This window comes from Crinia signifera, chromosome 19, assembly GCF_055691185.1.
Source record: "Crinia signifera chromosome 19, ASM5569118v1, whole genome shotgun sequence".
In the NCBI taxonomy this organism is placed as follows: domain Eukaryota; kingdom Metazoa; phylum Chordata; class Amphibia; order Anura; family Myobatrachidae; genus Crinia; species Crinia signifera.
Window position 1 is genome coordinate 16422797 of NC_139226.1, and position 27479 is coordinate 16450275.

Here is a 27479-nt window from a genome sequence, read left to right on the forward strand (position 1 = left end):
AATGGGGATACCCATAAAACGCTGGTCATTCCCATTGGCGGACCCCATCTGCCCCATCCCTCCCTCCCTGCTGTGAATAGCACATGCCTAGAAATGTGTGCACACATGCACAAACCACGGCCATCGGGGCAGGAGCTGAATTCAGATCACTGTGAGTGATCCGGAATCAGCCCCAATATATGAATAAAAGCATTAGATTGTATATATATTACAACATGGTTTCAAACATTGTCAATCCACTCCTATCTCTTACGTGTTCTACTCTCATGTCTTTTGTTCCTAACACTGGGACTCACTGGCAGTTGGTGTGACCCCTATTTGAATTTTGGATTGCAATGTTTGACCCACCCTTGAAGCTGCCACTAGTGAGGAGGTGATTGGGTGGAGCCCCATTTATCATACACAATACGTTTTATGACTCATTGATAAATGAGCCCCTTGTCACCCAGAATTCCTGTTCCATACATCATCTAATTCCATATTTATCCTCCAATTGCAGGCTTTTACCACTCATGCTATGTGTGTGCGACCGCAGATACTACGTACTGCACTGGACAACTAGATACTTGCAATCGTCCTTTGGTTTGTTACGATGCCTTTACCACATCCGAAAAAGGTATGTTATACAAAGTCTGCATTAGGTCGACAGGCATTAGTTCGACACAGGAAATAGGTTGACGTGGCTGTAGATCAGGTAGGTAGAGACAAACATTTGGTCGACATTGAGAAGGCCGACAGTAAAAATGTCGACATGGGATTTTCGGGTCGAAGGACCCTAAGTCGACACATAAAAAAGGTTGACATGGCTTAAGGTCGACAGGATCATTGGGTGGACACAAACATTAGGTCGATATTGGCAAGTTCGACAGTCAAGAGGTCGAAATGAGTTTTTCACCTTTTTTTTGTCCTGAATTTCAACATAAGTCGCCATGGACACCGTGTCAGTGTTCCTCGTCCCCTCGCATGGCTCGCTGCTGTCGCCATGGACACCGTGTCAGTGTTCCTCGTCCCCTCGCATGGCTCGCTGCTGTCGCCATGGACATCGTGTCGGTGTCCCTCGCATGGCTCGCTGCTGTCGCCATGGACACCGTGTCAGTGTTCCACGTCCCCTCGCATGGGTCGCTGCGGTCGCCATGGACACCGTGTCAATGTTCCGCGTCCCCTCGCATGGCTCACTGCTGTTGCCATGGACACCGTGTCAGTGTTCTGCGTCCCTCGCATGGCTCGCTGCTATCGCCATGGACACCGTGTCAGTGTTCCGCGTCCCCTCGCATGGCTCGCTGCTATCGCCATGGACACCGTGTCAGTGTTCCGCGTCCCCTCGCATGGCTCGCTGCTGTCGCCATGGACAGCGTGTCAGTGTTCCACGTCCCCTCGCATGGCTCACTGCTGTCGCCATGGACACCGTGTCAGTGTTCCGCGTCCCTCGCATGGCTCGCTGCTGTCGCCATGGACACCGTGTCAATGTTCCGCTTCCCCTCGCATGGCTCGCTGCTGTCGCCATGGACACCGTGTCAGTGTTCCGCGTCCCTCGCATGGCTCGATGCTGTCGCCATGGACACCGTGTCGGTGTTCCACGTCCCTCGCATGGCTCGCTGCTGTCACCATGGACACCATGTCGGTGTTCCACATCCCCTCGCATGGGTCGCTGCTGTCGCCATGGACACCGTGTCAGTGTTCCACGTCCCCTCGCATGGCTCGCTGCTGTCACCATGGACACCGTGTCAGTGTTCCGCGTCCCCTCGCATGGCTCGCTGCTGTCGCCATGGACACCATGTCAGTGCTCCGCGTCCCCTCTCATGGCTCGCTGCTGTCGCCATGGACACCGTGTCAGTGTTCCGCGTCCCCTCGCATGGGTCGCTGCTGTCGCCATGGACACCGTGTCAGTGTTCCACATCCCCTTGCATGGCTCGCTGCTGTCGCCATGGACACCGTGTCAGTGTTCCGCGTCCCCTCGCATGGGTCGCTGCTGTCGCCATGGACACCGTGTCAGTGTTCCATGTCCCTCGCATGGCTCGCTGCTGTCGCCATGGACACCGTGTCAGTGTTCCGCGTCCCCTCGCATGGGTCGCTGCTGTCGCCATGGACACCGTGTCAGTGTTCCGCGTCCCCTCGCATGGGTCGCTGCTGTCGCCATGGACACCGTGTCAGTGTTCCACATCCCCTTGCATGGCTCGCTGCTGTCGCCATGGACACCGTGTCAGTGTTCCGCGTCCCCTCGCATGGGTCGCTGCTGTCGCCATGGACACCGTGTCAGTGTTCCATGTCCCTCGCATGGCTCGCTGCTGTCGCCATGGACACCGTGTCAGTGTTCCGCGTCCCCTCGCATGGGTCGCTGCTGTCGCTATGGACACCGTGTCAGTGTTCCATGTCCCTCGCATGGCTCGCTGCTGTCGCCATGGACACCATGTCAGTGCTCCGCGTCCCCTCGCATGGCTCGCTGCTGTCGCCATGGACACCGTGTCAGTGTTCCACGTCCCCTTGTATGGCTCGCTGCTGTCGCATTGGACACCGTGTCAGTGTTCCGCGTCCCCTCGCATGGCTCGCTGCTGTCGCCATGGACACCATGTCAGTGTTCTGCGTCCCCTCGCATGGCTCGCTGCTGTCGCCATGGACACCGTGTCAGTGTTCCGCGTCCCCTAGCATGGGTCGCTGCTGTCGCCATGGACACCGTGTCAGTGTTCCACGTCCCCTCGCATGGCTCACTGCTGTCGCCATGGACACCGTGTCCGTGTTCCGCGTCCCCTCGCATGGGTCGCTGCTGTCGCCATGGACATCATGTCAGTGTTCCGCGTCCCCTCGCATGGCTCGCTGCTGTCGCCATGGACACCGTGTCAGTGTTCCACGTCCCTCGCATGGCTCGCTGCTGTCGCCATGGACACGTGTCAATGTTCCGCGTCCCCTCGCATGGCTCGCTGCTGTCGCCATGGACACCGTGTCAGTGTTCCTCATCCCCTCGCATGGGTCGCTGCTGTCGCCATGGACATCATGTCAGTGTTCCACGTCCCCTTGTATGGCTCGCTGCTGTCGCCATGGACACCGTGTCAGTGTTCCGCGTACCCTCGCATGGCTCGCTGCTGTCGCCATGGACACCGTGTCAATGTTCCGTGTCCCCTCGCATGGGTCGCTGCTGTCGCCATGGACATCGTGTCAGTGTTACATGTCCCCTCGCATGGCACACTGCTGTCGCCATGGACACCGTGTCAATGTTCCGCGTCCCCTCGCATGGCTCACTGCTGTCGCCATGGACACCGTGTCAATGTTCCGCGTCCCCTTGCATGGCTCGCTGCTGTCGCCATGGACACCGTGTCAATGTTCTGCGTCCCCTAGCATGGGTCGCTGCTGTCGCCATGGACACCGTGTCAGTGTTCCACGTCCCCTCGCATGGCTCACTGCTGTCGCCATGGACACCTTGTCAATGTTCCGCATCCCCTCGCATGGCTCACTGCTGTCGCCATGGACACCGTGTCAATGTTCCGCGTCCCCTCGCATGGCTCGCTGCTGTCGCCATGGACACCGTGTCAATGTTCCGTGTCCCCTCGCATGGCTCGCTGCTGTCGCCATGGACATCGTGTCAGTGTTACATGTCCCCTCGCATGGCACACTGCTGTCGCCATGGACACCGTGTCAATGTTCCGCGTCCCCTCGCATGGCTCACTGCTGTCGCCATGGACACCGTGTCAATGTTCCGCGTCCCCTTGCATGGCTCGCTGCTGTCGCCATGGACACCGTGTCAGTGTTCCGCGTCCCCTCGCATGGCTCGCTGCTGTCGCCATGGACACCGTGTCAGTGTTCCGCGCCCCCTCGCATGGCTCGCTGCTGTCGCCATGGACACCGTGTCTGTGTCCCACATCCCCTCGCATGGCTCGCTGCTGTCGCCATGGACACCGTGTCCGTGTTCCGCGTCCCCTCGCATGGGTCGCTGTTGTCGCCATGGACATCATGTCAGTGTTCCGCGTCCCCTCGCATGGCTCGCTGCTGTCGCCATGGACACCGTGTCAGTGTTCCACGTCCCTCGCATGGGTCGCTGCTGTCGCCATGGACACGTGTCAATGTTCCGCGTCCCCTCGCATGGCTCGCTGCTGTCGCCATGGACACCGTGTCAGTGTTCCTCATCCCCTCGTATGGGTCGCTGCTGTCGCCATGGACATCGTGTCAGTGTTCCACGTCCCCTTGTATGGCTCGCTGCTGTCGCCATGGACACTGTGTCAGTGTTCCGCGTACCCTCGCATGGCTCGCTGCTGTCGCCATGGAAACCGTGTCAATGTTCCGTGTCCCCTCGCATGGGTCGCTGCTGTCGCCATGGACATCGTGTCAGTGTTACATGTCCCCTCGCATGGCACACTGCTGTCGCCATGGACACCGTGTCAATGTTCCGCGTCCCCTCGCATGGCTCACTGCTGTCGCCATGGACACCGTGTCAATGTTCCGCGTCCCCTTGCATGGCTCGCTGCTGTCGCCATGGACACCGTGTCAATGTTCCGCGTCCCCTCGCATGGCTCGCTGCTGTCGCCATGGACACCGTGTCAGTGTTCCGCGTCCCCTCGCATGGCTCGCTGCTGTCGCCATGGACACCGTGTCAGTGTTCCGCGCCCCCTCGCATGGCTCGCTGCTGTCGCCATGGACACCGTGTCTGTGTCCCACATCCCCTCGCATGGCTCGCTGCTGTCGCCATGGACACCGTGTCTGTGTCCCACATCCCCTCGCATGGCTCGCTGCTGTCGCCATGGACACCGTGTCCGTGTTCCGCGTCCCCTCGCATGGGTCGCTGCTGTCGCCATGGACATCATGTCAGTGTTCCGCGTCCCCTCGCATGGCTCGCTGCTGTCGCCATGGACACCGTGTCAGTGTTCCACGTCCCTCGCATGGCTCGCTGCTGTCGCCATGGACACGTGTCAATGTTCCGCGTCCCCTCGCATGGCTCGCTGCTGTCGCCATGGACACCGTGTCAGTGTTCCTCGTCCCCTCGCATGGGTCGCTGCTGTCGCCATGGACATCGTGTCAGTGTTCCTCTTCCCCTTGTATGGCTCGCTGCTGTCGCCATGGACACCGTGTCAGTGTTCCGCGTACCCTCGCATGGCTCGCTGCTGTCGCCATGGACACCGTGTCAATGTTCCACGTCCCCTAGCATGGGTCGCTGCTGTCGCCATGGACACCGTGTCAGTGTCCCGTGCCCCCTCGCATGGGTCGCTACTGTCGGCATGGACACTGTGTCAGTGTTCCGCGTCCCCTCGCATGGGTCGCTGCTGTCGCCATGGACACCGTGTCAGTGCTCCATGTCCCCTCGCATGGCTAGCTGCTGTCGCCATGGACACCTTGTCAATGTTCCGCGTCCCCTCGTGTGGCTCGCTGCTGTCGCCATGGACACCGTGTCAGTTTTCCGCGTCCCCTCGCATGGCTCACTGCTGTCGCAATGGACACCGTGTCAATGTTCCGCGTCCCCTCGCATGGCTCGCTGCTGTCGCCATGGACACAGTGTCAATGTTCTGCGCCCCCTCGCATGGCTCGCTGCTGTCGCCATGGACACTGTGTCAGTGTTCCACGCCCCCTCGCATGGCTCGCTGCTGTCGCCATGGACACCGTGTCAGTGTCCCGCGTCCCCTCGCATGGCTCGCTGCTGTCGCCATGGACACCGTGTCAGTGTTCCGCGCCCCTTCGCATGGCTCGCTGCTGTCGCCATGGACACCGTGTCAGTGTTCCGCGTCCCTCGCATGGCTCGCTGCTGTCGCCATGGACACCGTGTCAGTGTTCCGCGTCCCTCGCATGGCTCGCTGCTGTCGCCATGGACACGTGTCAATGTTCCGCGTCCCCTCGCATGGCTCGCTGCTGTCGCCATGGACACAGTGTCAGTGTTCTGCGTCCCCTCGCATGGGTCGCTGCTGTCGCCATGGACATCGTGTCAGTGTTCAACGTCCCCTTGTATGGCTCGCTGCTGTCGCCATGGCCACCGTGTCAGTGTTCCGCGTCCCCTCGCATGGCTCGCTGCTGTCGCCATGGACACCATGTCAGTGTTCCACTTCCCTTCGCATCGATCGCTGCTGTCGCTATGGACACTGTGTCAGTGTTCCGCGTCCCCTCGCATGGGTCGCTGCTGTCGCCATGGACACCGTGTCAGTGCTCCACGTCCCCTCGCATGGCTAGCTGCTGTCGCCATGGACACCGTGTCAGTGTTCCGCGTCCCCTCGCATGGCTCACTGCTGTCGCCATGGACACCGTGTCAATGTTGCGCGTCCCCTCGCATGGCTCGCTGCTGTCGCCATGGACACCGTGTCAATGTTCTGCGTCCCCTCGCATGGCGCGCTGCTGTCGCCATGGACACTGTGTCAGTGTTCCGCGCCCCCTCGCATGGCTTGCTGCTGTCGCCATGGACACCGTGTCAGTGTCCCGCGTCCCCTCGCATGGCTCGCTGCTGTCGCCATGGACACCGTGTCAGCGTTCCGCGCCCCCTCGCATGGCTCGCTGCTGTCGCCATGGACACCGTGTCAGTGTTCCGCGCCCCCTCGCATGGCTCGCTGCTGTCGCCATGGACACTGTGTCAGCATACCCTCCAACATGACCCATTCCATTAGGTACAAAATGTTCTGTTTCTGGACTTCCTTACCAGTGGCAGTTGCAGAGGGGGGGAAACATCACTGACCTGGAATCACTGACAGTTGATGTGACCCCCCCCCCTCTTTGAATATTGGACTGTGCTGGAGTCCAACCTCTGTAACTGCCACTGGCAGGGAAGTCCAGGAACAGAGCATTTTGTACCTAATGGAATGGGTCATGTTGGAGGGTATGTGTCAGTGTCCCATGTCCCCTCGCATGGCTCGCTGCTGTCGCCATGGACACCGTGTCAGTGTTCCGCGTCCCCTCGCCTGGCTCGCTGCTGTCGCCATGGACACCGTGTCAGTGTTCCGCGTCCCCTCGCATGGCTCGCTGCTGTCGCCATGGACACCGTGTCAGTGTCCCACGTCCCCTAGCATGGCTCACTGCTGTCGCCATGGACACCGTGTCAGTGTCCCATGTCCCCTCGCATGGCTCGCTGCTGTCGCCATGGACACCGTGTCAGTGTTCCGCGTCCCCTCGCATGGCTCGCTGCTGTCGCCATGCTTTGTGCACCATGCCTCGTTGTGCTGAGCACAATATTATATTCTACCTCCACACACAAGTGGATGGTAGGGTATGAAAGGGTGTGGATCGTATTGTTGACCAGGCTTAGGTCGACAGTCATGAGGTTGACACCGTTGGGTCAAAAGGCAGCAAGGACGACAGGGTTCTAGGTCGACATGGGTGAAGGTCGACAGGTGTCTAGGTCAACATGGAACAAGGTCGACATGGGTTTAGGTCAACAAATGCGTTAACTCGACAGGTAGCGAGGTCGAAATGTTTTTTTTTTCACAGGTTTTTTATCCGAATGTCGAAACAGTCGACATGGACAGAGTTGGAAGTCAACCGCAGCCCCTCGCATCACTCGCTTCACTCGCAATTCTTCGGGCACGGTGCCTTACTGCGCTCGGCACACTATTTTATTCTCCCACCACGCCCTAGTGGATTGTAGGGCATGAAGTACCGCTTGCCGGGACATGTCAGCTCAAAAAACAGTGAAAAAAAAACATGTCGGCCTTGCGACTTGTCGACCTGTCGACCTAACCCATGTTGATCTAACGCATTTGTCGACCTAAAACCATGTCAACCTAGGCCCATGTTGACCTAGTCACCTGTCGACTTTCATCCATGTCAACCTAGAACCCTGTCGACATAGTTGCCTGTCGACCCAACGGTGTCGTCCTAATGACTGTTGACCTAAGTCTGGTCGACAATACGACCGTATCCTGTATGTGAAAAACCTTTTGATTGCTGTTCCTCACCATTTGTCGCTTATGTTGACCTTGGCCATGTTGACCTAATTCAGGTGTTGACCTAACGCCTGTTGACCTTTAGGGATGGACCACAGTTGGGACTACAGTGGCAGTACAGTGGCCACCGGGCTATGCGTTACTATTATACAAGTAATAGATATAGAGGTAAATAGAACTATGAGCAGCATCTGAAGTGATTAGAACAAGAGACCAGAAGGAGAGGGATTGGTCGCACAAGACTACAAATACAATGTTATGAATGACCCCCCAAAAAAATGCAAGATTCAGTTTTATAGTAATAACTGAGGACGGAGGTGTGCTACCCCAGGACAATGAGAAGTGTCACAAAAAAAGGAGAAAAGCAGGAATGTCCTGTCTATATGGGTGCACCTATGTCATTTAAAATTTATACTTTTATTAGGTATGCTTTAAAAATACTGCGAAATGTTTAAAAAAAATAGAGAGAAATGGACAAACAACACTTAAAGTAGGAAATCACAAGTAATAAAATAAGGTGGCAGGCAGGCTGCTCTCACTAAATTCACTTCTGTAATGAGGATGGATTAACAAGTGTGCGTATATGATGTTTGGTGTGTTCACATTTAATATCTTCACCGTAAAATATCCACACAAGAGGTATAATCACTGTTCCTGTTGAATATACAGGGAACACGTACTGAGACAGTCACCCTATTACCCAGAAATCAACTGGGAAGACAATGGGTGTGAGGTACAGGATATATATACTAGCGTTAACTCCTTGGCGGGCCCGCACACGGAGATTACAGCTCGAGACCTGACTGGACTCGGCTATTAGTAAGTGTCTATCTGCTCTGTTATCAGGATCTATCAGGCTATTGCGGTGTGGTATTCACCGCAAAGCTCTGAGATCACTGATGTCAGGCAGGACACGTATATGTGCCGGTCTGCTCAGTATTACCAAATCACTTGGCTGTCCGTATGTTATTAATGCCTAAAATGGGTGCTCAATGGCTGGGCATTTAACAAAACGGGTTATAGCCAGTGCTGACGTCTCATATATAACACTACCCTTATAAGGGCTGTGAGATATAGTGGATATTTCGCACAAGTAATCAAAATAACATCCTAACAATGAAAATAATAAAGAGTGAGGGAGAGCTGACTCTGCCTGCGCACCGCTAGCCGGCACGCGCTTCGCAGAACAGCTTTTTCAAGGCCAACCAGACGTTAGCCACGTCAGGAGTTTTATACCCCTGTGGGTCCCAGTCCGCCAATTAGAGGTCCGCTCGTGTAAGTATTTGCTACGGTATGCGAGCGGCATCATTCTCAGCTGTCAGGAATGGATAGCGCGAAGTCTCTCTGTTGAGATCCATTGGTACGTAATATGTCATGATCGTGCATCACTTGCTCTCATATAGTCTGTACGCTACTCCATTGCATATTTGGTGGAGGCGTACATGTGTTCCGATGTTGTGGGCTGGTAATAAATTAGTGTGCATGTGACAGGTGATCTGTCCGAATCTGCTGATGTTTGTCACAAGCGGGTTTCATATTTAGTTGCGGTTTCATAATTAATGGTTTGTCTATCTTCCTAAATGCCCCATAGTCATGTAGTCCCTTGCCTTCAGGATGTGACTGTGGAGAGGTAAATTCTCAAATACGTCTGTCATTGCAAAGTAAGGTTGAATTTATTCAACACATCTTATGTCGTCATATGTGTCGAATATATAGTTCCTAATAGTTCTGAGATGTAAATGCCTTATTAGGTATGTATGTCATTCTCCTGCCAGTTAAAACAGTATCAACACGTATTGTGTCACCATTTGTGTCAGCAGCATTCATCCCACTGAGTCTGGGATCATAAGTATAATGTGTCACTCTCATAACAGATAACACCGTGTCATTATAACCCCTGGTGACTGAGTTAATGTTTTAGTCTCATTGTATCTAGTGAAACTTTGAAATTCCGCAGTTACTCATATGAGTTCATATGGAGACTACATGAATGTTTCCCCTGTGTGCAGTTAGTGGTGATTATGGTTTGTATGATCTCAACAGTAATCGGCACGTCTTGTGTCGTCCTGGTTGATGTCGGTCACATTTTCTACTGCAAAGGTGTATATTAGACATACTTAATTGAGTTTATTGCTTATGTTGGTAACCAAGAGTTGTCCAAGGAACAAGAATTCTGCAAAAGTTCAGTTGGGTAGGCTAAGATACTACTGAGACAAACGGCGACACATCTTGTGTTGTCCTGTTTTATACAGGAGAAATAATCCGTTAAAGGACGTATTAATGTATGTACTCGGCTTAAGATCGCATATGATGTCTATCACGTGGAGTCGCTCGTGCATCGCCATTTACAGTAATGGTGAATCTGTGGTCGACATCCGTGTTAGTTAATCATAGTGTGATGCGCCATTTTGAGTATATGTATCAATGTCATATCCACCGATACATAGTTAGCCAGGCCACTCGTAACTGTATTAATGTTTCTTTTCTTGTGTTATTAAGTATCAATGCCCAGAGGTAAGATTTTTTATTGATTACGATTGGTATAGGGACTTTAGAGGTAAATCTACATATGCACAGTAGGATTTAAAAGGTGGTCTACACGTCCTGTGTCGTCATTGTTGGTACCATTGGAATTCGCTCATGAAAGGATATGTTGAAAAAATATGTTGAAAGAATATGTTGAAAAAATCTTTTTCCATATGGAATTATGTTTGTTTCTATTATTATTAGAGTGAGAGACGTCATGTCCTCAGTTATCCTGTTTCATGTGCGCATATTATTCGCTGAGAGGATATGGGTATATGCAGGAGTGTCTGTGATAGGTTGCTGTTTACATAATTTCTGTGTCAATTATTAAATTGCTGTTAGGTCCTGGCTTGATTCAAATAATAGGTGATTGGTCTAATGTTGTGTCATAGCAATTAGGTAAATATGTGGTGAAGTATATCAGTAAAGTGTATGTGATAATAAGTCGAAAAAGAAAAAAAGGAAATATTGAAAAAGTGTCCACCGCAAATAATTGAGTGATAACTGTGAAAATAAACCATTCCATGGATATCGTGGATGTTACATGTGAGTGCGCTCCGCTGTCAATGCGGTAATAATGATGGGGTTAGTGAGAAAGGTCAATGACCCTACAGGTCAAAAAACAAATATGTATTGGCTAGTATAAAAAGTGCAGAAAGGTTTTATATTATTAGGTACAAGACTTCACCGTTAGGTGTGGTGTGTCACCCGTGTTGTCAGCTTAACCCCAAACTGAGGGGGGGCTGTGTGCCAGTGTTGTTATTGGGGGGTAACCTATAAGGTCCTTGATCCCTGGAATAATAACAGGTACATTGCAGAATCCCTGTGGTTAGTGAACATAATAAATAGGTTGTATCCTCTCAAAGTTCCAACACGGAATATGTTATGAATCAATGACTGATGTTGGTCCTATGAGATAGGACATATTGATCCTAAGTATCGGGTATCTTCCCGAACTGGGGTCAGTTGTCAGATGAGGGTTGACCGACTGAGGGTCATGTGTCTCTATGGAACTATCAGTCTCATGAGCTGAATGCATTGTAGAACCCATCCCATGTGAATGGTTTATAGGAAAGCAGCATAACTATTCTCCTCGTTAAGGCCTTTTGGAGACATAGTGTCCATGAGGAAGATTAATCTGGTCTCCTGTTTGAGTAACTCAGCATCAATATCCCCTCTTCTAATGCCTAGATCAATTCTCTTCATCCCATAGGCAAGTAGACCTACTGGTTTGCTGTTATGGTGATGGTAGAAGTGTCGGGCAACAGGCGTAAGTGTTTTCATTGCTTTCCTGTCCCTCTCCGCATTCTTTATGCTGGATATGTGTTCCAGTAATCTTTTCTTCAGTGGTCTCTTGGTTTTACCTATGTATGTTTTGGAACAGGGACATTGTAGATTGTATATAACGGCCACTGTGTCGCAATTGATGTGTTCTCCAATCTTCCATTTTTTGCCAAATTTGTCCACATACTCCTCTTTCGGGGTCATGATGCTGCATGCTTTACAAAAGCCACATTTGGAGGAGCCAGTTCTCCTTTTGATGATCTTTTGGCTTTTCTCCAAATGGCTGTGCACCAGAATGTCTCGCAGGTTTTTGCTTCTTCTCCAGTTGATCTGTATCCGATTGTCCATGATCCCTGCTAAATCGGCATCCGTCTGGAGAACCCCCATATGTCTATTGAGGATTGTTTGGATTTTTTGCCATTCATTACAGTATGTGCTAATAAAGCGTACTTGGTTGTCCTTCTCATCACGTTTTTTCTTTGTGGAGGGGACCAGGAGTTGTTCTCTGTTGTATGTTAACGTTTCATTATACGCTCTTTTAACCGTCCGATGGCTGTACCCTCTCTCTCTCAGGCGGTTGCTTAGTTCGTCTGCTCTCACTTTAAAAGTGTCTGTTTTTGAGCAGTTCCGTTTGGTTCTCAAATACTCTCCTTTCGGTAACCCCTTGATGACCGCGGGATAGTGAGAGCTGTCGCTATGGAGTAGAGAGTTGGTTGCTGTGGATTTTCTGAACATGTCTGTGGAGATTGAGCCATCATGTTCAATTGTAATATGTAAATCAAGGTAGTTTACTTCTGTTTGACTCATCTCGTATGTCAGACGTAAATTGAGATGGTTATGGTTCAGCTTATCCATGATCTAGGCATTAGAAGAGGGGATATTGATGCTGAGTTACTCAAACAGGAGACCAGATTAATCTTCCTCATGGACACTATGTCTCCAAAAGGCCTTAACGAGGAGAATAGTTATGCTGCTTTCCTATAAACCATTCACATGGGATGGGTTCTACAATGCATTCAGCTCATGAGACTGATAGTTCCATAGAGACACATGACCCTCAGTCGGTCAACCCTCATCTGACAACTGACCCCAGTTCGGGAAGATACCCGATACTTAGGATCAATATGTCCTATCTCATAGGACCAACATCAGTCATTGATTCATAACATATTCCGTGTTGGAACTTTGAGAGGATACAACCTATTTATTATGTTCACTAACCACAGGGATTCTGCAATGTACCTGTTATTATTCCAGGGATCAAGGACCTTATAGGTTACCCCCAATAACAACACTGGCACACAGCCCCCCCTCAGTTTGGGGTTAAGCTGACAACACGGGTGACACACCACACCTAACGGTGAAGTCTTGTACCTAATAATATAAAACCTTTCTGCACTTTTTATACTAGCCAATACATATTTGTTTTTTGACCTGTAGGGTCATTGACCTTTCTCACTAACCCCATCATTATTACCGCATTGACAGCGGAGCGCACTCACATGTAACATCCACGATATCCATGGAATGGTTTATTTTCACAGTTATCACTCAATTATTTGCGGTGGACACTTTTTCAATATTTCCTTTTTTTCTTTTTCGACTTATTATCACATACACTTTACTGATATACTTCACCACATATTTACCTAATTGCTATGACACAACATTAGACCAATCACCTATTATTTGAATCAAGCCAGGACCTAACAGCAATTTAATAATTGACACAGAAATTATGTAAACAGCAACCTATCACAGACACTCCTGCATATACCCATATCCTCTCAGCGAATAATATGCGCACATGAAACAGGATAACTGAGGACATGACGTCTCTCACTCTAATAATAATAGAAACAAACATAATTCCATATGGAAAAAGATTTTTTCAACATATTCTTTCAACATATTTTTTCAACATATCCTTTCATGAGCGAATTCCAATGGTACCAACAATGACGACACAGGACGTGTAGACCACCTTTTAAATCCTACTGTGCATATGTAGATTTACCTCTAAAGTCCCTATACCAATCGTAATCAATAAAGAATCTTACCTCTGGGCATTGATACTTAATAACACAAGAAAAGAAACATTAATACAGTTACGAGTGGCCTGGCTAACTATGTATCGGTGGATATGACATTGATACATATACTCAAAATGGCGCATCACACTATGATTAACTAACACGGATGTCGACCACAGATTCACCATTACTGTAAATGGCGATGCACGAGCGACTCCACGTGATAGACATCATATGCGATCTTAAGCCGAGTACATACATTAATACGTCCTTAAACGGATTATTTCTCCTGTATAAAACAGGACAACACAAGATGTGTCGCCGTTTGTCTCAGTAGTATCTTAGCCTACCCAACTGAACTTTTGCAGAATTCTTGTTCCTTGGACAACTCTTGGTTACCAACATAAGCAATAAACTCAATTAAGTATGTCCAATATACACCTTTGCAGTAGAAAATGTGACCGACATCAACCAGGACGACACAAGACGTGCCGATTACTGTTGAGATCATACAAACCATAATCACCACTAACTGCACACAGGGGAAACATTCATGTAGTCTCCATATGAACTCATATGAGTAACTGCGGAATTTCAAAGTTTCACTAGATACAATGAGACTAAAACATTAACTCAGTCACCAGGGGTGATAATGACACGGTGTTATCTGTTATGAGAGTGACACATTATACTTATGATCCCAGACTCAGTGGGATGAATGCTGCTGACACAAATGGTGACACAATACGTGTTGATACTGTTTTAACTGGCAGGAGAATGACATACATACCTAATAAGGCATTTACATCTCAGAACTATTAGGAACTATATATTCGACACATATGACGACATAAGATGTGTTGAATAAATTCAACTTTACTTTGCAATGACAGACGTATTTGAGAATTTACCTCTCCACAGTCACATCCTGAAGGCAAGGGACTACATGACTATGGGGCATTTAGGAAGATAGACAAACCATTAATTATGAAACCGCAACTAAATATGAAACCCGCTTGTGACAAACATCAGCAGATTCGGACAGATCACCTGTCACATGCACACTAATTTATTACCAGCCCACAACATCGGAACACATGTACGCCTCCACCAAATATGCAATGGAGTAGCGTACAGACTATATGAGAGCAAGTGATGCACGATCATGACATATTACGTACCAATGGATCTCAACAGAGAGACTTCGCGGTATCCATTCCTGACAGCTGAGAATGATGCCGCTCGCATACCGTAGCAAATACTTACACGAGCGGACCTCTAATTGGCGGACTGGGACCCACAGGGGTATAAAACTCCTGACGTGGCTAACGTCTGGTTGGCCTTGAAAAAGCTGTTCTGCGAAGCGCGTGCCGGCTAGCGGTGCGCAGGCAGAGTCAGCTCTCCCTCACTCTTTATTATTTTCATTGTTAGGATGTTATTTTGATTACTTGTGCGAAATATCCACTATATCTCACAGCCCTTATAAGGGTAGTGTTATATATGAGACGTCAGCACTGGCTATAACCCGTTTTGTTAAATGCCCAGCCATTGAGCACCCATTTTAGGCATTAATAACATACGAACAGCCAAGTGATTTGGTAATACTGAGCAGACCGGCACATATACGTGTCCTGCCTGACATCAGTGATCTCAGAGCTTTGCGGTGAATACCACACCGCAATAGCCTGATAGATCCTGATAACAGAGCAGATAGACACTTACTAATAGCCGAGTCCAGTCAGGTCTCGAGCTGTAATCTCCGTGTGCGGGCCCGCCAAGGAGTTAACGCTAGTATATATATCCTGTACCTCACACCCATTGTCTTCCCAGTTGATTTCTGGGTAATAGGGTGACTGTCTCAGTACGTGTTCCCTGTATATTCAACAGGAACAGTGATTATACCTCTTGTGTGGATATTTTACGGTGAAGATATTAAATGTGAACACACCAAACATCATATACGCACACTTGTTAATCCATCCTCATTACAGAAGTGAATTTAGTGAGAGCAGCCTGCCTGCCACCTTATTTTATTACTTGTGATTTCCTACTTTAAGTGTTGTTTGTCCATTTCTCTCTATTTTTTTTAAACATTTCGCAGTATTTTTAAAGCATACCTAATAAAAGTATAAATTTTAAATTACAGAGGTGCACCCATATAGACAGGACATTCCTGCTTTTCTCCTTTTTTTGTGATTAGAACAAGACCAAGGTGTATCCAATGGAAAACAAGTGAAAGGACACTGGCGCTATGAATTGCAGCTGGTACAGTATGTCCCACAGAGACCATCAAACCTCTGAAATACGCTAGGCAAGCAAAGGGAAATAGCAGGGAGAACCAGCTCTGTAATGAAACTTGCTTGTGAGCTGGAGATCGGAAAGCAGGTGGTGTAATCAGTGAGCCAGTGGAACCGCACCTGCTTTCAGATGGGTACCGGATGGGTTCCCGACAGTCATTTACCCGATGTCGGGATCCCGACTGTCAAAACGCCGACAGCCGGGTGCCCGACAGCCACCCACTATTTTCCCCCCCATAGAGGGAGAATAGAATATAAGCGTGGGGAGCGCAGCGTGGCGAGTACTGCTGTCGGAGTCCCATACCACACCCCTTTCAGATTCTATCTCGTGTTCCCATAGCAGTTTCTTTATAATCCTCAATAGGCTAACCGGACACTTTTCCAATTAGGACCAACACTTACTTCAAATGTCTGTCTCGAGTGCCCCAAAAGGTATCTTTAATGCTCTACCTCCCCAGTAATCTCAACAATGGATGGATATATATATAACTTACTTTAACTTTCTGTCATGCGTTCAAGAAGCAGGTTCTTTTAATCAGGTCTCGGACATCAAGGGTTAAAAAATTATTTATTTAAAAACGTCCACACGACATAAAACAGGAACAACACGTAAGCGGTGCACAGTATTCAGTCAGATGAGAAAGTGTTATATTTCCGTCCACGGCGCTGCAGACTCGTCAGACGGCAGACTCACTGGCTGAAAGTAACACTGAGTCTGCTGTCCGGAGTGTCTGCAGCACCGTGGGGCACTCGAGACAGAAATTTGGTGTGTTGGTCCTAATTGGAAAAGTGTCCGGTTGACCTATTGACGTTTATAAAGAAACTGCTATGTGAACACGAGATAGAATCTGAAAGCAGGTGCAGTTCCACTGGCTGCGTGATTACACCACCTGCTTTCCGATCTCCAGCTCACAAGCAAGTTTCATTACAGCGCTGGCTATCCCTGCTATTTCCCTTTTCTTGTCCAAGTTGTATCCAAGTTCTAGGGCTAAAAAGGGCCAGTGGGTCCGATTGAATAAACTCCAAAAGGGATGATAATCCTGGGGCATTTTTTCAATCCTGAATTCGGATTTAAAACATTTTGGTACTTGTTTCCTAGCACGGCGCCCGTCGGGGTTGATCGCATGCCTTAAGTTAAGGTACTTAAGGCATGCGATCGACGCGATGGACGCGATTTTGTGTCAATTACCAGCTTAATTGCCGGTAAAAGTGAAAATCGCGTTGATCAACGCGATTTTCCCATAGAGAACCATGTTAATTGAGTTTTTAAGTTAAAATTGCGTTGATCGTGTCGGTGTCGGGCCACCCGCGATGTGATCGACGTGATCAACCCGATTTTACATAGGAAACAATGGGAAATGGGCCAATATGGCCAATTTCTCATTGTATATGCCCCCGTCATGGGTATTAACTATGGTTAATGCCCCCCATTGTTAACGCTACCCCACTATTGACGCCAACCTGAAGCGTGGCGAGCGCAGCGAGCCCGCGAGGAGCGGCGGTACGCGTCCTTCGACCTTTCCATACCCCTACTATCCACGTCGGCGTGCAGTTGATTTTATAAAGTGCCTGAAGCGTGGCGAGCGCAGTGAAGTTATGCGCATCCCCTCGCAGGGCTCGCTGCGCCCACCACGCTTCGGGCTTGGTGGATTGCTGTGCTCGCCACACTTTATAAAATCAACTTCACGCTGACCTGGATAGTGGGAGTATGAAAAGGTCGGGGGACGCATACCGCCGCCCCTCGCAGGCTCGCTGCGCTCGCCACGCTTTGGGTTGGCGTCAATAGTGGGGTGGCGTTAACAATGGGGGGGCATTTCAACCATGAGGGGGGGTTTCAATAAAAAATTGGGGTTTTGGGGCTTTTCACATAGAAATCAATGTAAAATTGGGCCTTAGGAACCAATTTACATTGATTCCAATGTAAAAATTGCGTTGATCGCGTCGATTGCATCGCATGGTTGGCATGCGATGCGACCGACGCGATTTTTGCGGCCGCGATTTATACAATCAAAATTGCGGGCGCCGTGCTAGTACCAAAATTCCCAATACTGCGATTCCCGGTATCCCAGGATTGGCTTACCTAATAAAAAAACATAGACCCCGCCATTACCTTTATGGCAGGGTTCGGGCGGTAGAAGCCGGGATCTGTACACGCAGCTTGGTGTGGAAAAGCTGGGAGTCCAGCTCCAAGTAGCTGGGAGCCGGATCACCGACCTGGTAAGCTGGGGGCAGGCAGTGCTGCTGTGAACGGGCAAAGCGGCTGTGTGGCCTGCGGAGCATGAACTCTGACGCTTCACAGAGCTGCAGGCCGGGCATCAGGACCAGCCGGGCAGCCTCTGAGCAAGTTCTCAGATACTGCCCAGGAAAAGACTAATCCCGAAATCCCAGGATTGTAAACTGTTTTTGGGGCCAAATCCCAGGATCCCGCCGATCCCGATCATGGGATTGGCCACCCTAAACCCCACCAATGTGTGATTATTAGGTAGCCAGCGGCTGGTCATTTTTCAGTATGAAGGTAGGAAACAATTGTCAGCACATAGATTGACTGTAAAGTAGGGGATATAGCCTTTTCCTGTTATACATTACAGTATATATATATTTTTTCATCATTCTTTTTGAACAGAATGGGTCGCTAGCAGTTACGCTTTTCTGTTGTCTTGTTTAAATAAAAGTCCGTGCAACGTGAATGGTCTTATCGACACTCCCCTCACCAGTGTAACGATGATCACTAAGTGTTGTTCCACCGCAAACTGTTCTCACTCAACACTTATAGGTAAGTGTTCTGATTAAAATGTTCTTGTTCTAACCCAGGGGGAGACGGCATCAGAAATGGGGCGGAAAGGTGATGGGTATTCCTGGGCGGGGTCTGGGAGGTAGCGAGAAGAGCTGCTCGTGTAATGTGATTATCACAGATATATCGGTGCAGGCAACGGCATTCCCAGATACACAGCCACAGCCATAGGAATCCAGAGTCAGATGGAGAAACAGCACTGGCCTTAGTGCCTGTGCAGGGGTCGTTGATTTGATTAATGGTGATATTACATAGGGCTTAAAGTGGTCCAAGATAGGTGGTTGAACCAGTGCCGGAGCACCCCAGGTGGGGGGGGGGGGGCAGTTAGAGATGCGGCGATGGCTGCAGCTCCACGTGGATCAGTGTGGGCTCCAGGGGTGGGGGAAGGCTCACTCACCTTCTCCCGGGACGGTGGTTTCTTCCTGCTTTCCTCTGTGCCGGCAGGAGTCAGGACCCTTCCTGCTGCTGCTGCTGCTGTTCCTCCATGCAGCTCATTACTGCCCAGGCTTAATTCCAGGATTTTCCTCTTAATTGATGATTGCCATCACCTGTGAAATACCTTTCTTATCCATCACCCTGTATAAAACATTGCAATCAGAAATTAAGAGGGAAGTCCAGAAACAGAGAATTTTGTCCCTCCTGGAGAGGGTCATGTTGGGACGTATGGGCAAGGATAGATAGATTCTAATACTTTCTTCTGAAAGGCTAAATTCATCTACAGATGAAGCAAGAAATGACTCAGAACACATTTTATTTGCTTTTTGTTCTGTCCATAATTCAGCTGGATACTTTGTATTGCACACACTGCTGGCTGCGGTAATGATACATTTAGCTACTTCGTAAAGATACTTTCAGCTATAATAATGGTGCACACTGAGCAATACTGTTTAAAAGCCACAAGATGGCGCTATAGCACAATAAGCTCTTTGATGAGGTCTCTTGACAATAAACTCAGGCAGTTAATGAGGGCAAAGTACAGCAGGGAGAACTGCGGGGATTGCTGAGGACAGCGTTTCAGCTCAGCCGGGAAATGTTTACGTGAGTACCACTGAAGTTAAATGGGATTTGCCTCTATAGTTCTTTCACCTTTATATTTTACAGTACCATATTTAAGTCTTCAGCCAAATGGACTGGTTTGTCTATCGTGTACTTCGAATACATCTGACTGGTGTGACACTGTGGAGACCATGGTGTGTACTGGGAATGAAAATATGTGTATTCTCGCAAGCACTTATATTTCTACGAATGGTAATTATAATACAATTTTTGCTTCCTGTTCTGCAGCAAACACAGCATCACATATATAAAGACTCACACACTGTATAATATAGTACAATATTTATATCCCAGATTCATAATCAGTAGTGTACCTGATAGCATCCATTATAATTTATGTTAGGGGTCTCGGTACTTGTGTATTATCACGGCGCCCCCGATGTTTTAATCGCATTGCATGCCATGCACCAGATGGCATGCGATGCAATGTGACGTGATTTTTGCCCCCTATACGATGAAAAATTGTATAAGCACCCTAAAGGGTGCTTTTAAGCACCCAAATAGGAGCTTACAATGTTAAATGCACCCCCACGCCACCCCCCCCACTATAAACGTGAACCCGAAGCGTGGCGAGCGCAGTGAGTCCGCGAGGGGCGGCGGTATGGGTCCTACGACCTTTTCATACCCTCACTATCCACGTCGGCGTGGAGTTGATATTATAAAGTACCGAGCCCGAAGCGTGGCGAGCGCAGCGTGCCCCGCGAGGGGACGCGGATACCTTCACAGGTATCAGAGTCCCCTTGCAGGCTTCACAGGTATCCGCATCCCCTCGCGGGGCTCGCTGTACTCGCCGCGCTTCGGGCTCGCTGCGATCGCCACACTTTATAAAATCAACTCCACGCCGACGTGGATAGTGGGGGTATGAAAAGGTCGTAGGCCGCGTACCGCCGCCCCTCGCGGGCTCGCTGCGCTCGCCATGATTCGGGTTCACGTTTATAGTGGGGGGGGGGGGTGGCGTGGGGGTGCATTTAACATTGTAAGCACCCATTAGGGTGCTTATACAATTTTTAATCGCATCGCATTGTATGACATTGTACAACATTACGCGATATCGCATCGCATACCATCGCATGCCTTTTGGTATGCAATGCGATGGGCGCCGTGATAATACACAAGTAATGGGGTCTCATACCACTTTCAGACAGAAAAATCCCAAAAACCGGGCTGTTTCCCGGATACTAAAACCTGGGTAAGACTCAGCTAAAAGCTCTGACTCCCTTTCACACAGCACCAAAAACCTGGGTATTTCCCATGTAAACCCCTTTCACACAGAAGCCTGATTTCTTTCCTGCAATAGACTGTGGGGGAAATTTACTGGACCCCCGTTCTCACTGCAGGCAAATTCCCAGGTCTAGCATGTCGACACAGAAATTTGCCTTTTAACACAGGTTTTTTTGCAGTGTGAACGGGACGCATACCCGGATCACATACACGGGTGAAACCCTTCTTTTTACCCGTGTTTGAGATCCGGGTATGCAGACACGGGTAGACCCATTCTCACTGCATAAAAACCTTTGTTTAAAAGGAAAATTACCGGGTAGAACTTCTTCGCCTGGTAATTTGTCTAGCATTGAAAACGGCGGTCCGTCGCTGCAGTCGGTATAAACCATGTACTTCTCACTCGCAGTGAGAACACGGTATAAGATGTGTATTCTTCTTCACGTGATGTTGCTATGGGCAACCAATCATAATCTAATTCTTATTTAGCACCCTCTAGAATATAGTAGACAGGATCTGATTGGTTGCCTATAGTAACATCACATGTGAAGTAGAAAACACATCTTAGTAAATTCCCCCCTGTGTGCCATAAGAAAAGGACAGTTTAAAGGCACCCAGAGATGAGGTCATAAGAAGTGGGTGGTGACTGCTCCCTCTCACTGTCATCAGCTTTCTCACGTCCTTTCAGTGGGCCATGCTGTCCTAATTTTATTTTACAGGGGGCGTGGCCACCCCCCCCCCCCACACTTCCTGTGGGCCACGCCGTTTCTTTTTTCACCAGGGCCCAGAAGTGTTGTCGGCAGCCCTGCACATTGCTACTAATAGCATATGCACTAACATATGCAGTTAGTACGGCAAAAGGACAACGCTGCAATGATTGCCTGTCAATGGACTTCCCAAAAGTCCATCAGCACCTGCCCAGAGTAAAGTGTGTGGCTTCCGGGAATGATCCGTGTCAGAAGCTTTAGCTGCCCTTACCCTTCACCCCGGAGCCCCGGTGATTGTGTTTCAGTACATTGGGAAATGCAGTAAAAAAAAAAAAAAAAACAAGCGCTAATGAAAGTAAATGTCACCTCTTAGAAAATCTCATTTTCTATAAACGTTTTGAGTGAATGCGGAATATGTTACACTACTTTACTAACATTTATGTTATTTGTTCTTCACAGGTATACTAACACAATCCACGGCTATACGGGGATGTGGCACTAAAAGTTTCTGCGACCTGGGCAGCCAGACCACGTCATCTGGTGACCAGCAAGTGACAGTGACAATTACATGTACTAACAGAAGTCCGGGTCTCCTCAGCTGTAAATATGCTTCCTGTATTCTTGCCATTGCAGTAGCTAACACTGAGTATTACTGAGCAGTCATTTCCCATTCATCTTCGTGTTCTAATTCTAAAACATTAGACAGTAACATTGGGCCTTATTCTGGTTATTGCGGTCCGTTCCGTCTTCTCTCCGAACTGACCGAACGCCACGCGGACATTCTAAGAACACACGCCCACAGGTCGTCCGCATCCCTTCGCACGGAGTCTCTAAGAAGAGGGAGTGTCTTCGGACTTCATCCAAACGTGCGTTTGTGGTGGGAACACAAAGATTCTGCACGGTCTTACAGCGTCCGAACGGACGGGAAGCTGGCCGTACGCACCAAGTTGGTGTATGTGCGCAAACCTCACTACTCTATTCGGAACTTATGCTTCCGATGAATGTAATAGTGAAATGTACATTTAGATTTGGTTCACAAAGTTATGTCCATTGCTTGCAGTTTAAATGTGGGTCAGATACCAACAATGCAGTCGTGTTTGCAGCATATATTGTAGTATTTTGTAATGGGCCATTTAGCCAGCAATGCTTCCAATTGAACCTGTGAAAAGAGTGTAATTAATCACTAATGAGTAGAGGAGTGGATTGTGTTGTGTTCAGCTGAGAGTGCTTCAGGTGCGGGCGTACTAATTGGGCGAACCGAATGCATACCTAGCGCATGAACGAGTGGTCTCTGCAAACTGAAACTTGCTTATAGACACCGCATATTTCAGGCGTGTTGGTTCGCTTACAGTCGGCGTCCTGTCCGAATGCATGCCTACCAATGTTTGTGCACTCCCACGTGTACGCCCAGATTTACGCCCAGTTTTGCCCACTTTGAAACCGTACCCTTGTGTACACCCATGTTACGCCCATATTAAGCCCATATTTCCCGAGCCACTTCGGTGGACATTTCTACATGGTATTGGGGAGAACGAGTGCGGAGACACTACGTTGCACATGCGCATTGCGTTGCCTACGCATGCGCAGAAGGCTAAAAACCGCTCTCCGAAAGAAGACGGAACGGACCGCACCAAGCAGAATAAGGCCCTCAGTGACATACTGTATGTAATTTGTGAGGTTGTCCATCGACTTATGTCCTACTTATGAACCTATTTATTAATTACTATAGTACTAGGTGATTCATCGCACCCTATGGGCGCTCTTCACACCTGCGTAAGGGGCTGCTCCCCCTTAATTTGTGAACGTTTGTATTGTGAGAATTATGGTTAGAATTGTATGAAAGATGCCTGTATTGCAACTTGAGTTATAGGTGAAATGTGTTAAATAGAGAGCATATGATTTGGAAGGGGGTGTGTATTGTTTTGTTTAATAAAAAAGCGGTTACAGAGTAAGATGTACATTGATAGTGTGGAGGGTACAGTGACATTTGTGGGTGTGGGGAGGGTGCGTTCATGTTGTTTAGGTGTGTGTGCAGTAGTATAGTAGGGTGTTTTTGAGTCAGCGGCTCCCCACTGGCAGGGGTCACGACACAGGAAAACAGGAGGCTGGGTAGTGATAGGGGTGTGTGGGCATAAGGGGGGCTAAAGAGGAGGGTGGGGGACACTGTGCAGCTTCTGCCAGTGGGTGAGGGTCCAGCATGGCAGCACAGGAGTACAGGACGGTGGCCCTGAATCAGAGTCTCCTCCTAATGGGTGGGAGTAAGGGTGCATGAGAGCAGTAGGCTGGGCTATGAGGCATGATAGGGGAATGTGGGCAACACAGGGTGAGCAGGTCCCCACTGGCAGAAGTTACAGTTCAGGAAAGCAGGAAGCTGGTTAGTGATAGGGGTGTGTGGGCATAAGGGGGACTAAAGAGGAGGATGGGGGACACTGTTCAGCTTCTGCCAGTGGGTGAGGGTCCAGAGTGGCAGCACAGGAGTACAGGAAAATGCTACCACAAAAAAATTGTGGTAGCATTACAGCAACGTTTCAACAGCTCAGTGTCGTCTTCAGGCTTAAGCTGTTGAAACGTTGCTGTAATGGTACCACAATTTTTCCACTTACAGATTTGATATTTAGTGCTGGAGTGCTGTATTCTTTGTTCTTTATATAACGCTTTGGCGTTATATAACACCTGTCTGATATATATATATATATATATATATATATATATATATATATATATATATATATGAGTAGCAGTTGTGGGTTGGCGCCCTTTGGTGAGATCTTCAATAATTAGATCTATGAAGCCTTAAGTTGGAATTCCAAACACATAAAAGTAAATTCCAAAATTCGTATATAAATGTATTACAATGTCTCTGGGTCCACACTATAATGGTGGTTAGATCAGATCATAAAAAGTTCAGTGGTACAGTTCATATCGGTACAATAGACGATCCCAACATGTTTCGTCCCAACACGGGACTTCATCAGGGGTTCGCTATGAACATAAACATATACAGATTCTTAATTTTGCAGCTTGCATAATCATTTTAAATATCATACAATTTCAATAACAATTTTTAAAATAATAAAAATGTACAAAGACAGACTTTACTTAAAATCATTTTTACAGTGTTGTAGGCTAATATTATCAGCATGTGACAATAATCATTTGACAAAAAAATGATGATGGATGAGAAAAAGGCAGGTGGTAGGAAGAAAAGATGAATGAAGAGAAGAACGAGGAAAGCAAGAAAAATAATGGTTTCCAAGAAGTATGGTGATGACTTGAAGAAAGATTAGGAATATATTTATGGCTTTGACATATCAAAAAGTATAAGGATAAGTTCCACAGTATTTTTGCTATGGACGTCTCCGACTGGGTTTATGTATAATAGGACTTTAAGAATTCGAAAAGGTACCTAAAAGAAGACATTTCCATTTTAAGAGAATATTCTGATGTATGGCATATACTATGGGTAAAAGATTTTAAGGGAGGAAAAACATTCCTACTGAGTTGTCAATTACCTTGGAGAGTTGTTATCATTTAACATCTATTGTTCCACGGGAGCGTTCTCTTTCTTAATTGCGGGTTAAGTTTCCCGATAATTAGCTCCGCACACTCAGATCATACATGTGCAGGTAATTGTGAGACTGTGGGTATATGCACAAAAAATATATATGTATGAGTATACTCTTGTACTTTTTAGTTCGAGACAGGATTCACTATTAAAATGAAGTTTTTTACCTTGGGATTTCGGGGTTCTAGGGTGTTCACCCTGCTATACCCTCCCAGACTCCGTTCACTTTTTCGGAGAAGGTTCTGCTTTATAATGATTAAAAAGTATTTTCATTTGTAAAAAAGGTATAGGGACATGATGAATCACAGTTTGCATAGGTCTCCAAGGACAAATACCTACAGATATGGGATCCTTTCTCTAATACAAGCTTAATGGATGTATTCAGACTGTGCCCATTGGCCTTGTAGGGTAGACACACTTATTCAGGAACCGTCCCGGATCTAGGGGAAATGAGACGCTCTGAATCAACTGGTGTCAAATATCATAGTGGTAGGATTTTCTAAAAGTTGGTCCCTAGTAGACTTGAAGGGTGTTTTAATTTGTTATCATGTAGATTAACAGGCATGGTATTCAGATTACTCTTATTCTGATAAACCCCATGGGTAGCTTCCTTGAGGAATGTTTCCCATACAATTAGTTCCACTATGACAAGGAAAAATAGAAGAAGCAAAAAGATCTGGCATACATACCAAGGTAGATTCGAGAATAAGGTGTGACCAATGTACAGTATAGTCAGAAACTGATCGGAAACAGGGTTGTCACTGTCTGGTGAAAGAATATAAATACATTCTTAAATAGATTCATATGTACATTCTATTTTAGCTTGGCTTTTTTTTTTTTTTTTCCTTCTCCCCTCCGCTATAAACATATTACATTGAAGTCACAATTCCTACAAAGCATGGTTTAACAGATGCAAAATTTAGCACACAATAAACTGGGAGTAGATGGCTTACCCTTTTGGAGATGTGTACCAGTGTGAAGGTTCAGTGGGAATGAAAGGCCCTATCTCCTGGCCCAGGTATATATAGTGACTAATCGTGACATCACTTCCTGTTAGGGTTAATGAAAACTATTGTATTAGTTTACAAATTATGACTTTTCCTATCCAATTAACTTACTGATCCAGTAACTAAATGATAATTAATGATAAACATAAGTATTGGAGGTTTTACTGTGTAGAATTAATGTTATGGGCTGGACTACCCAGCTTGCTTTGCGGCTGTCATGGCCGTTTATTATGGTCGTAAATGACCTTTGATTAGTTACATCTATGTTTATTAACATTGGTGATGCAGTGGGGGGATAGGGGATCCATCTCCACTTGATGGATCTCTCCCCCATATCCCCAAAAAAGCGGCGTTTATCGCCGTCTGAACGAGCAGCACTTCCGGATTGCGTTCCACCGCAACCGGAAGTGCGTTCCATGTAACCGGAAGTTCCTATATGCGGCTGTCACAGACGTTTTCTTTTGGTCCTATATGACCTTTAATATGCCAGTATCACGTTTATTTACATTGGTAGTGCAGTGGGGGGATAGGGGATCCATTTCCACTTGATAGATCGCCCCCCCCCCTTTGTCTCCGCAATTGCGGCGTTGTTACCGCCGTCTTGTGAGTAGCACTTCCGAATTGCGTTCCACCGCAACCGGAAGTGCGTTCCATATGACCGGAAGTGCCGATGTACGGTGCTTCTGGTCACAGTTAGCTTCTATAGGACCGCTAGGAACCTTTTTAAAGGTTCCTAGTTGCGTGATCCCACACTATACATAGGTGGAATCCCCCAAATAAGATTTTAGACGATAATGTGGCTGTTACAAACCTACAGGTCTCCAATGTCACGATCACGTGTCATACATAGAAAGATTCCTTTATAAGGGAACTGAATAACCATTTAAATTTGTATATAGTAGCTGTGATTTTGGATATTAAGTTTACCAATTGTATATTAATTTTCTGTGTAAGTGTCTAAATAAATTTTATTAAATATTAATTTTGCTCAAATTATTTTATCACCTTATTTAGTGATTGACCCTATATTATTTTTAAGTGGCTCATATTATGATACATTTAAGTGCGACTTGGTTCCTATGTTATTAAATTTAGGTGCTTAAACTTGTTATATTAATATTCATTACTATTTAATCTTAATTGGGTGCTCATTT

At 47.7% G+C, this 27479-nt stretch overlaps 1 protein-coding gene across 2 annotated transcripts in view; it reads left to right on the forward strand.

Moving 5' to 3' along the window:
* The window catches only part of LOC146042195 (uncharacterized), a 59567-nt gene that overhangs the window by 26260 nt on the left and 5828 nt on the right, over positions 1 to 27479 (forward strand). For both annotated transcript variants that reach the window (XM_083162121.1, XM_083162122.1), the window contains 4 exons: positions 500 to 616; positions 18605 to 18754; positions 19874 to 20020; positions 22213 to 22353. In XM_083162121.1, coding sequence (XP_083018247.1) covers positions 500 to 616; positions 18605 to 18754; positions 19874 to 20020; positions 22213 to 22353 — 555 coding nt within the window. The remainder of the gene's footprint in view (positions 1 to 499; positions 617 to 18604; positions 18755 to 19873; positions 20021 to 22212; positions 22354 to 27479) is intronic.